Source organism: Medicago sativa, chromosome 2 (genome assembly GCF_051527215.1).
Source record: "Medicago sativa cultivar Bolivia chromosome 2, Bolivia_mono, whole genome shotgun sequence".
Classification (NCBI taxonomy): Eukaryota; Viridiplantae; Streptophyta; class Magnoliopsida; order Fabales; family Fabaceae; genus Medicago; species Medicago sativa.
The window spans coordinates 18,398,318-18,411,121 of NC_140750.1; the positions used below are offsets into that span (position 1 = coordinate 18,398,318).

The window sequence follows — 12,804 nt, forward strand, 5'->3', positions numbered from 1 at the left end:
GGCTAAGTTTAATGTGGATGTGATGGTTCAATAAAATTTCTGGAATAACAAGTATATGTTGTGTGTTACGTCAAGGAAGATGAAGTTATAGGTCGCCTCGTTGCTGCTAAGTGGATTCATGACATAGAACTATTCAATGTAATTTTCTAGCTAGAGTCTTTGCAAGTTGTGGAGACTATTGGGCAAAATCATCTATATTTACCTGTTGTGTGATACCGTCAAGTCTAAGTTAAAGTCTTATATTGGATGAAATTATTGAGGTTGAACAACATACAAGTGAGATGAACCATAAATCTAATGTTTTAAGGTTTTGAGTGAGAAGTGGTGTTCAATTCACTTACGTGATGATCCAACTCTCGGTGACGTTCTCTCATTGTCAAACACTATATAAGATTATTACTTTTTAGGTAACCATATTAATCGTGTGAAGTATTCACCGACTTTGTTGATGATTAATCTGTATTGAAAAATTTGACTGATCATCTTTAGTGAGATTTCTCCTTACAACCACATTTCTTCCATCCACAAGACTCGAACTCGAGATATTGTTCAAGACATCTGAGCTCAATTCTACTTGAATAGATTGTCACTATTCTTTTGAGATTGACACTATTATTTTAAAATGTAAAACTTGATGAGGTTGACACTATTGTTTTCAATAGTTGTGTTGTTTGAACATCAAATCACATGCATTATGCTATGAGAAAGACAAAATTGTAATTTGTCAATTAAAACGTAAAGATGATTCATTCTAATATCAATTTAGTTTTCCGCATTCTAAAAACGTAAAGATGATTCATTCTTAAATCAATTAAGGTTTGAGAATTGACTTTCTGCAATGTTATCGGCTTGGTGCATGATATATGGATGTATATAATCAATTGTATGGCTTTGGTAAAATGAAAATCTTTTAATTTTAATTGAATTGGTAGTGAATTCTCGATGATAAACAAATTCAAAATTGTTGTGGCTGTGCAATTGAGATCTGTGCAATTCTGAGTGATTTGTGCAAATCCAGAATTTTTGTGGGCGTTAGGCCAGTAGAGAGGAAAAGGTCCAGGTGGGTTGATTTAACTAACAATTAAAGCAACAAAGATCATCTGAATTACATAAACATTTTTTTAAAAGAGGGAAGATCACGAGGAGTTTGCCTAAATTCACAAACGAGAAGATAATGAAAATCCTAAACATATACATATTTAGAGAAGATTATTAGGAGTTGCGATCAAGGAGATCAAGAAAAACTATTTCTGAAAAAATAAAAAAGAGGGTGTGATTTCATTTATCCCCTAAAGAGTGTGCACGTGAACAATTAAAGCAAATAAATATGAGCCATTAAGATGAAAAAAAGGACGGATAGGATTTAGTGTCAACGAATCCATTGACACTTGGTGTCAACGGATCATGACTCTTTTAAATATGTAAAAATCTATCAAAATATAAAAGTGGATCTATTATATAATTCATTTATCATGCAAATAACTCGAATTTGGTTTAAATCATGAAAAACATGATAAAATTATTACATTTGCTAGGCAGGGCGGTCACATCTTAGGCTTGCCACAAATGTACGCTAGTAGTTAAACATAGCATTTAAATTCTCAAAAGCCATGTATTTAAATTCTTAAAAATACAGAAATTGCTTCGATACAAAAAATTTATTTTAAATTTCTTATTATGTGCCCTTAGGAAACAAGTTACTAATACCCTTTTTTGATTGGTGATTTACTTATTTTAAATGATAAGTTTGTTTTCTTAAAAAAATATATCAATTGATATGTAACTGCAGCAGTATTAATTTAGAGTATTTTTGGTTAAACTATTAATTTATAGATCTTTAATGAATTTTTCAAACAAAATCTGGTTTCGTTTATAGATCAATTGGCTTTTTAAATCAAACAAGCATGATGCCTATTGCCTAACCAGTTATTTATCGATGTTATTTCCATATAATTTCAGCCGTTGCCTATCTAACAGTAGTACTCACCCAACAGAGATCCATTAGGGGTAACGGAAAAAACTACATCTCTACAGTGTTGAAACTTGGAAGGATATACAACATACAAATTTGTGAGCTCTAGAAAACAAAACCAAAAAAAACATTTTCCACCAAGTAAATCCCACAAAGGGTCTTGACTAACTCCCTTGTTTGGCACTGCTCTTTTTGCCTTTCTTTTGTTTTTGCTTCAATTGAGTAAGTCCAGCTGCAGTTATCTTCACATTACCAACAATTGAAGCAACTAATTCAGGATCAGTACAGGCTTTCATCAACTCCTTCTCACGATTTGTTGCTTCTGACATGTGGCTGAATAGGTTCATTGCAGTTTTTGCAGCTGTACAATCAAACGAGGAAAAGAAGTTATGGCGACATCTTGAAATAAGATACCCTTATTCCGGGAATCTGTTGCTGCATAAACTAATGTAATGAAGAAAATAGAGAGAATGATAAATGGAGATGATTCATTTTCACAAAGTGTTTACTACGCATCAATTACGAGGAGCAAAAAGTGGAAGCAAGAAAATTAGATTTCTATGATTTCCTGCGACTTGGTCATAACATAAGAAGTTTTAAGCAGGAATATGATCAATTGATGATGAAAAAAGGAATATAAAATAAACAGACCTTTCCCTTTCTTCACAGGTCCGGGAATTATCTTCACTCGATACTTGTAAGATTGAACTGCATTGTATGGACCACATACGGGAACAGCATATAAGAGAATGTCAGTTGGGAGTGGATTCCCTGTTAAGTAATCCACATCATTCAGTTTTTCTTTCTCTTCTTCTCCTATTTCATTAATATCATCTTCTTCCATTGCCACTCTATCTTCTAAGGACAAGTTTGAAGCACTCATGTTAGGATTTTCTTCAGCTTCACTGGTTGCATGACTATGCAACAGATCATTTGGTTGCTCCTTACAATCCCGAGATAAATGACCTACCCTCTTACACTTGTAACATATTTTCGGAGCATCTACAGGACCTGCCACAATAAACATTATAATACAGTAAACAAGTTAAGGAATTTAATAGCTGCATTAATTGACACCTCAATTGGTTTACTGTCTAATTTACAGTGAAGTTTATATCTCGGTAATCAGTTAATAGATACGAGGCAGTGACACATTGAGTTATAAACATTCACAGCGTATGAAAGGGAAATGAACCAAGCTTGGTCACAACTCAACTCTTTGATTGCTTCAAAGTTTGGTTCATGAACAACAATTTTATCAAATTAACCTTATTAATTATAGGTGTGTGTATCCACCATTATCATAAATACAAAGTCAAAGATAATGACTCGGAAGTGATGCAAATAATTATAGGGTACGATTGGACATGCTGCATTGACAGATAATGACTTAGGAGTGATGCACATAATGACTTAGAAGGGATGCATTGAAACAAAAAAAAATGACACTTGTTTTAAAACCTTTTTTCTTTACAAATGACACTTATTAAGAGGGACAGAGAGAGTATTATGCATGTCCATGCTAAAATATTACATATAGAATAAAAGGCATGTCCATGAACCTACTATACCGAGTTTGTGAGCTAGCTCAGCTAAAATGAGCTCATTTGCCTAAATTATTCAAGCTTATTTGAGCCAAGCCCCATCCAAACAAATTGGTTCATATAAAATTCAAGCTGAAGATTAAGGTAACCCAATTTAAATCAGAACAAGATTCCCATTGGCTCAGCACATTGTCAGCAATACTGGTTATGAATCTTAAGAAAAGCTTACCACTGTCAGATTTTTTCCCTTTGTCCGAGGCTTCATTTACAGGTAATGTCTCTTCCTTCTTGATTGGTTTTCCAGAAGACTACAAATACACACCAGCTTTAAAGTTAAATCAACACAATTTCATCCACGGATATAAAAAGATGCAAAAATCAATTCAAGGCTGTAATATGTTGCTGAGAATATCCTCGATGTGGTATTTTAGTTCTTACACACTTCTACTATTCTAATTTAAAAGTTTAGGGAATATTAGTGTTATATAAATTTAACATCTATGGAACTCATCTTAGCAGGTATGATGTTTTGACCAGACACAATAAAACTTCAAATTCAAATATTAGATATGAAACACAAGACAAGCAAAGCTAGTGTACTCACAGCCAATAATGACATTCGGATGCTCCTTTCTTCCTCGTCTTGGTCAGCATACTTCTCCTTTATCTTCTTAAGTTTTCCCTTTTGTCCACGGCTGATTTTTTTACCACCACCGGTCTTCAAATTTTCAGCATCTTTTGCATGCAGATCACCAGAAATATCTTTTAACTTTGATTTGTCCTTTCCATGTCCATCGCTTGGATGTGCTTCTCCATGTTTCGGTTCATTTTTAAGCTTTCTTCTCTCAGCTTTTGATATATACGGTTTATCCCTTACTGCAGGTTTGCTTGGTTCGTTACGATTCTCACTGCTTAAATCAAGCTGAGTATTCTCAGCTTCATAACTTTTATTTGATTTGGCAACAGATCCAAGTCCCAGAGCTCGATCAAGAATTTCCTCAAGCTGAGGGGAGACAGATGCTAAGCCATTTCCACTGAAGTCAGATAATTTCTCACTATCAAGCATATTTTTTGTACTTGTATCTTTTGCAGAAAAATCATCTGAAGCTGTAGTTTTGGCATTAATTGCAGCCAAACTAGTTTGAGAGGTGTCTGCAAGCAAGTCTTCTGAGGGTATGGATGAATATGCAGATATATTACCATTCCTTTCCGAGTCTGCAGCAGTTTCTCCATCAGCAACATTCTTCTCAGACTCTGAATCAAATTGTTCTTCAACAGGGCCAGTTTCCTCCTCTCCTCCATCAGCAACATTATCATCTATTGTTTCCTCCTCTCCTCTTACCCTCCTTTCATTTAAATGTGATCCCAATGAACTCTCATCCAAGCGAAATAGCAGGCCAAAACCCATAATAAGAGGGTGTGGTGGAAGATAATTTTTCTTTCCTCGTATCATGAAACTCCCTACTGTCAGATATTCCCCAGTAGGAGCAGTTTTACTAACTTGATGAGGATAAACCCACCATGCACTGGTAACAATTTTTGAATCCCATGCCTGGCTATGGCAGACCTACATTCCAAGAAGATACAGAGAAGGTAATAGTTAGCAATTGTGTTAGGAAAGCTGGTCCATGCAATGGCTTTTATTGTAAGAAGTTTTGAGCATTTACTTGCAACTGCTCCCTAAAAGATTAAAAATAACTGTAACTGCTAGAAATGCCAATAAAGTAATAAATAGGCTAACATAAAATTGCTTTTTTCTGATACCTTTTTTCATAAAATCTGTCTCTAGGACCAGCATCCGATACAATTTGATTTAGATCATGAGCATAAAAAAGAAAATTTAGACAAAACATAGTATGGAAGAGTGTTAAACATACTGTGAAACATCCTGCTTGGTTTAGGGTCAGCGGTGGAACTGGCTGCAAAGGTTTGTGATTCTTGATAACTGTACTAGAAGCTCCATGCAGTTCAGCATGCACATACCTATAACATTATTTAACAGAAAGGGAATAAGACATACTAACAGATCTTTTTCCACAGGGTGGCGCATTTATAAAATATGACATCTGAGACAAGAATTTTCAAATCCTAGAGCAATTTTACCATTGAAAAACATAAAGAGAAACATTTTTGAGAATATAAAGAAAAGATTAAAGGGGCACAATATGAGTTATTTCCTACAAGAGAAAAAAAAATCAGAGTAGCATCGCTCAATAACCTCTTCGTTCACATATTCACTGAAGGCAGTCATATAAACTAGGTATTGGCTGAGAACCACAGAAGCTACAAAAAAACCACTTTATACCATAAAACATGTAATGAAATAGATGTCCTTGAAAATTTAAGAATTCCTTTCCAGTCAAAGGCACTAAAAAGGACCCAGCCAATAGGAACTTCTCACCTTAAAATCTCATAAAATTGGATACAAAAGTCACGTAGGATGTTTCACAATATGTCTACATATCACATGACACCACGAAGGATGCCATGCTTAGCTAAAGGATCAGGTAAGACATGAGCATTATCTCAAAAAACAAATCATCAAAAATTGGATTCAAAAACTCCTAGAATTAGAGTTGGGTTAAACACAAACCCACAAGGTGAGAGTTGCCTCTCATATCCACTACTCAAGACATATCACTATCCAATATGAGACTCTCAACACCCCCTCATGCCAAGCCAAAGACCAAACATCTTGAGTGTGACCCAGAGATTGCATAACTGATGGCCTAATCTATCTAAGATAGACTCTAATATCATCTTAGAATTTGGATTAGACCTAATTCAATCCCAAAAGACTGGCTTGTAACTTTGTAAGGTGAAGGTTGTCCTAAACTATAAAAAAGAAAAACAATTCCATGACCTGACATCCCCTCTTTTCCTCATAGGCTTGCAACAGATTTTCCAACTAGAAAGACAATCCCTAATTGACAATTGGTATTCTAACTACAGAGAAAAGGTTCTCACGAATATCTCAATTTTGTATTGAACATCACAGGGAATTGGGATCTTGAAGAGGCCACCAATTTTTCTTAATCATGTATACAACAATTTTGCATTAAATGTAAGCCTGGTTTAGAAAAAGATATTAAGTTAACATATTCTTCAAATGATTTGAAGACAAGTTAAAAAGATTTAAGTATCACTCATTCAATTGAAGATCAAAACCAAATTAATACTTTCGTCATTACTGTATAATATCTATTGTCAATATTTAAGTTTTAGCCATAGGAAAAGGAATTCAGAAAAGTTTGATACAACAAGAAATACTCACAGATCTCCTTTAGACATATAACGCTTTACTATCATCTCATTTTGCTGGGCATCACGTCCACTGATAACCAAATAATTCTCACTGCTAATGAACCAATTAAATTTCTCAAACCAGTGAACTTTGCGCATATGCGAAATTGAGGCAACAGTTTTTTCCTGGATAAAATTTAGTTAAAAAATTAATATATTAATCAGCAGACAGAAAGAAACCAAAAATGAAAAAGTAGACAGGTAGCTTGCATAGTTGCATTTTGCACTGTTTTACATTAACATAATTAAGTGCTAAAAAGAATATCACTAGTCACATTTTGGGAGATATAAAAGTTAAGGATGAAGCATTGTCTAAACATGACACAATGTGAAGAAGAAAAAAAGACAGCAGTTGGAATCCCTTGAAATTTGAAAATAACATTTTGACTAAATAGTATATGGAGACCAAAAATGCCATTACATATATCTCACAGTTAGAGCATAACCTTTCATTAAAACTTAAGAAAAACAACGGTATTTTTATGAAAAAAAATTCATTAACGTGGAGAAAGAAAAAAGGACAGAAGTGGAGGAAAAGAAATCTCCTAGGAAAAGAAAAAAAGAAAGAAAAAAAAAAAGGATAAAACATCACAGATGACAAAGAATGAGAGGAATCGCAACAGATGTATTATAATCTGTTAACAGCAACTTTCTAATAGTCAGCAAAAATTCAGTTTAAACTTATATTCCCTGCCACAAACGGAAAGTCAAGCAGTCAATTTGTAGTACACATTATAACCATAAATACAACATGGTCATGACCAAATAAACTTCTTAGATGTTGAAAGGAGATGAACTCTTACTATCCAAAACTTGGCTCTGTTTCATCCTATAAGGATATAACCACTGACCATAGATTTACTCTTTTGCAAGTTTCTTCTTTCAATCTAATTATATGAGATAGAAATGTGCTAATTATGTTTCAATCTGCAAATACAATCTATAACTACCTGATTAAGCTGTAGGCGAGTCTTTCTCTCCGCAGCTTTAAAAGCTTTTTCATGGGCAGTTATAGTCTTTTCCTGTTTGCTCTCCTGTTTTTTCTTCAGTTCATACCACCTCCGAGCATTGGCATGTGCCGAGAGAGCTAAATCAACTTCGACCTTGAACACAATATTCTATCGTTACTAATGGTATTCATCCAAGGCGGAACACAACAAAAATCCACATATTTAAGAAAACAGAAACACAGCCAGTGATGTAAAAGGCAATGCTTAAGTCGATGAAAAATTTAAGATAATGGTTTATTGACATACACCCTCCTATAATAATGGGACATAAGGTACCAGAAAGCATATGTGAGATGTTTCTCCGGTCAAACTTTTTGATTCCTTATCATGTTATGTTTGGTTAAAAATCATATAATTATATTATAATGGTGGATAAATAGTTTAAGAAAGACAACTATTTGCATGTTTGTTATGCATAATAACCAAGGTGTCTTAAAGAATTTGTAGGCCAAACAAATTGGTTTGGAGGTAGTAGCATAACTGAAGAACATAAGAAAACTTTCAAATATTAAACTTTTGGGGCAATGTGCAACATATGCTAGACTGTAGCACATTTAGTTGGAGAGTAATACACATATTTCAGGAGGTTCCTACGGCACAACACTTGATCTGGGGTAAAAATAAACGTAAACTAATGAATTTTTACGGAGATCTCTATGTTGAGGGATTAGGCAGCTTTGCCTTTCTCATTTTGCATGGTTGTTTTATCCTATATTCTTTTTATTTAGGATAATTCATTGTTCTCTCTTCTCTTTGTAACAATTTCTATTTCTAATTGCATACAAAAATAAATAGAGACGTAGAAAACCTTATCTGCAGGGAGTGTCTTCTCATCATCATCCATTTCGTCGAGATTGTTGCTCAACAGTAAAGTCATGCAATTTCTTTCAAGATGAAGCTTGTCAATTAGACCAGCTACTGGGTTTCCAGCTTTCTTTTCTTCCTTCACCATCCGAGCAAGGTCATCCCAACTCATACCCTTGGCAAGAGATACACGAACAGCTAATATAGCAGCATCTACATCTTCCAAGTTATATTCTATCAATTCTGCCATTTTAATACAGTTATCAGCTTCTTTCCTCAAAGTGTGCACTCGATTTTCCTACACCATAAAAAAAAAATTACATTACTTTGTAAACATGCCTGCACTATTGAGTATCGACTATCAACAACATTAGATTAGAACAAAAAAAATGTTTTCTCAACTTCATATGAATACTGAAGGTTCTGGTAACCATGTGTATTATTACAAGAAGCTATGACATCCAAGATATTTGGATATAAACAAAAATGGAATGGAGATGATATGAGTATAATTTGAAGAAAGACTCCAAATGATTCAGTTGATTTTCCAATCATACAATTGTAGTAGTTTGGACATGGGTACCAACCTGATCGTTGCGTATCTTATTAAGTTTCTGAAGAGCTGAGTTCTCTTTGGCTTTGTGCTGTTGTTCAGACCTTTGACTCTCAATTTTGCTGTAGAATTCATCCAAGGCTAAATCAAAGGTCTCAAACTTTGTATGATCCCTTGACTTAAACTGGTTAAGTAAGATGGGGCAGAACTCATCATAGATCTGCATCAAATGACAAAAGTATTTATATGATGAATATCACAAGACCATCTGAGGTAACATATTTTCTCCCTTATTCTCATTCTCCTCATATTCATGATGCTACTTTAATTATAGAGAAGTAGAAGATAACCTGTTTAAGACTTTCTGGTTGAGATACAGAAGAATCCTTCCCCAACATTTTGTTTTGCATCAAAATATATCCTTCTGGAACTATTTCACCTGAAATGATATCCTGCATCCAATCTTCGAACTTTGCAACAGCTTGGACCAAAGCCTGAACAGTGGCATCATCCCACACTTTATCTTTGGGTACTTTTTCATTGGGGATTAAACCGGCATCTAATATCATGTGCTCAGACAGTGCAGGTCCATAACCGAGTGCCTCCCCAAGGATAATTTTCAAAGTGGCATATGACTTCCCACCTTTTTTGGATCCCTGCTTCTCTTTTTCTACATTGGAAACATCAGTTCCATTTCCATTGGCCTTAACAGCCTCATCATTGTCATCTTCCTTGGAAGATGTTAGGGCTGTCTGCAGCTTTGTTGTAGTTGTTCGCTCAAAAACTCGACAACTTTCTACAGGATAACGATGTCGTGACATGATTGCAAGCCCCTTATCATCATCCCTGTTAATGATAAATTGCTTTAATTCCTCTTACTATAGAAATATAGATGTTCAAAAGATATGAACAGATAAATTAAATTAAGTCAAATCACTCTAATAGTAATCTAGCCCCAATAATATAGATAAACAAGTAAATGCATTTTAAAAGTAGATTGAAACAATTTCAATTGTCTAATTTTAAATACAAAACTCATGCATAATATGCCAAGCCAACTAGCTCGATTGGACATGACTAAGCAAAAAACTTCTACACTAAAAGTGTGCCACATGAAATCAATCAAGAGAGTTTCCGAATCCTCTCTAAGTATACTTATTTCCTCTCTAAACAAATTCTTCTTTCATAAAGTAAATAAATTGTCAAAATCCTATCATAATTAAGCTAGAAAAAAGATAAGCAAAGTTGTTTGTTGGTATTAATACAGCATTTATATAAACCAAACTGAAATTTACAAATGGAAATTAAAGAGCATAATAGATAACAGTAGTAACCTGTGAGAACGAAGTAGAGTCAAGACAGTGAAACTAGAATCCGTGAGGATGACGTTGCCTTGAGCATATAGCTCTAGTATAACATAGTATGCATTCTCCCCAAGTCCGAATTGAAATAGAACAATCTGTAATAAATTTTCAAACAAAAATTAAAACATTTATTTACAATTTAACAAAAATAACAAGTGAAATAAAAGATGGTTCAAATTGAAGGTTATACCCGATCATACCCAAGTTGTCGCACATCCTCAAGCCTTCTAGTTCGAATATGTTTCCTCAATTTAAGTGTAAAACCAGAAGGAGTGTTGCTTTTGTCACTACAAACAGCAAAAAAAAAAAAAAAAAAAAAAAATCTTTTCAAATTCCAATTCTATAACAATAACATTCACAACACTTTAGCTCTGCATGGATAAACAACTTAATTTGCAACTTATGGCATGTAAGCGCTTATAAATAAGCTATCTCTATTACACAGGATAAGTAAAGTCAAGTTGTTTTCGTATTAGCTATAAGTTATTTTATTGTTTGGATTGGCTTATTTGAGTTTATCTACTAACATAAGTTTTGTGAAACTGTTTGGGACAACTTACAAAAAAACCTTACGACATATTTCACAAGCTTTTTTCAGCTTTTTTTTCACAAGTTCTCCAAGATAGCTTGTGAAAACAGCTTATAGCATATACAAAAACAATTTAACTTTACTTTATCTTTTGCTATAGAAATAGCTTATGCAAGCTTATACATACGCCCTTATCATGACAAGTGCTTGCTCTATAAACTACAAATAAGCCGTTTATCTAAACAGGGCCTTTATGAAAATAAGCCGAGAACACGTGATTACATTCAATCAGTCATTTTCTCAAATTATTATTGGTGTCAACGTGTCAGTGTCCACTATATGTGTCTGTGTTTTATAGCTCATAAGTGTTTGCGCCAATAGATAAACTCAAATAAGTCGATCCAAAATCGATGTTCATTTAATAAAAAGAAATAGAAAATAAAATGATAAAGCTATGATTACCGCATATAGACAGTAGTGTGTAATCGAGCACCACTTTCCATGAGCAACAAAACCTTCTCGCTCTCACCAGATTCAGTCATTCCACTACTATTCATAAGCTTGAAAACGTACGTCTGAAAAAAGCACAGAAATAATCGCTTATGCGTTTGCAATGGTGAAATTGAATTGAAAAGGGAGAAAAAGGCAAAGAAGGTTAACGAACCTTGGGGGTAAGATCATAAACATTGGAACATCGCATTCCGATTAAACGTCGGAGACATTTCACTTCAGCGGCCACATCCGCCGTGTTCATGCGAACCTTCACCATCGCTGCCGCTGATGATGATACTGTGAATTTGTTAGGGTTTCGTGTAGAATATTGTAAATTGAAGAGAAGCAGAAGGGAAGAAGAAAATGAGTTTGAATACTATTTTTTATATTTATTTTTTATTTACGTTTTTTCTTGCTCATTTATATATATATATTTTTTCGGAGAAATGCTTGCATGGTCTCTCACCTAACACCTCATATTTAGTCTCAACCAATGAAAATAAGACACTTCATTTAAATTTAATAGAGGTGCACTTTCAGTTGCATATCTTGGTAATGATAACCGCTTGAAAAAATGGTTGAACATGATCTAGAGAGATAACAAAAAAAAAATTGATTTTTTTATTTTACAGTTTTTAAAATTTAAATGATGTGTTCTATTTTCATTGGTTGAGACTATATATGAGGTGTTAGGTGAGAGACCATGCAAGAATTTCTCATTTTTTCGTGAGCAAAAAGGAAGAAGAAATTTCTTTTTTTTTTGAATAAGTAGGAAGGAAGAAAACGAGGTCACTTAAATTTTTTTTTTTTACATTAAATTAAGAGGTCACTTAATTTGAATACTACTATTTTTTTAATAAATAAATTTTTATCCTGGCAAATATAAAATTTCAATAAATCCTGAAAAAAATAAATATTTCAATAAAACAAGACTTTTTTTTTAGTTTAATTGGTATGTTCCTTGTAAAGTTTTAATATATCAAAATTAATGTAGCAGCTATTATAAAAAAAAAAAACTAACATAACAATTCATCATTAAATGCATGTACAATAATTAAACTCTTATGTTTTACAATTATATAAAGACTTTGAAGTTAAAAAGAATAAAAGTAAATAAAACAAACAATTTAATTTGTGGCTTATTACATAATAAATAAAACAAACAATTTAATTTGTGGCTTATTACGTAATTTTTTTTTTTTGTCAGGTAGCTTAGTGGCGAGAATTCACCTT

General features: G+C 33.5%; 1 protein-coding gene across 2 annotated transcripts; it reads right to left on the minus strand.

Annotated features, from left to right (window-relative positions):
- Positions 1–1,983: 1,983 nt before the first annotated feature.
- On the minus strand, positions 1,984–11,903 carry EMB1441 (zinc knuckle (CCHC-type) family protein). Of its 2 annotated transcripts, none has more exons than XM_085743534.1 (14): positions 11,744–11,903; positions 11,542–11,654; positions 10,751–10,837; positions 10,521–10,645; positions 9,537–10,032; positions 9,221–9,406; positions 8,638–8,931; positions 7,770–7,922; positions 6,791–6,945; positions 5,394–5,499; positions 4,121–5,083; positions 3,746–3,824; positions 2,624–2,983; positions 1,984–2,333 (listed from the first exon to the last, which is right to left on the minus strand). In XM_085743534.1, the coding sequence occupies exons 5-14, from the start codon at positions 10,005–10,007 to the stop codon at positions 2,137–2,139; spliced, it is 2,964 nt and encodes a 987-aa protein (XP_085599660.1). In that variant the 5' UTR covers positions 10,008–10,032; positions 10,521–10,645; positions 10,751–10,837; positions 11,542–11,654; positions 11,744–11,903; the 3' UTR covers positions 1,984–2,136. The 2 variants fall into 2 exon arrangements, with proteins under 2 accessions (XP_085599660.1, XP_085599659.1); XM_085743533.1 differs by having other exon boundaries at positions 10,741–10,837.
- Positions 11,904–12,804: the final 901 nt, after the last annotated feature.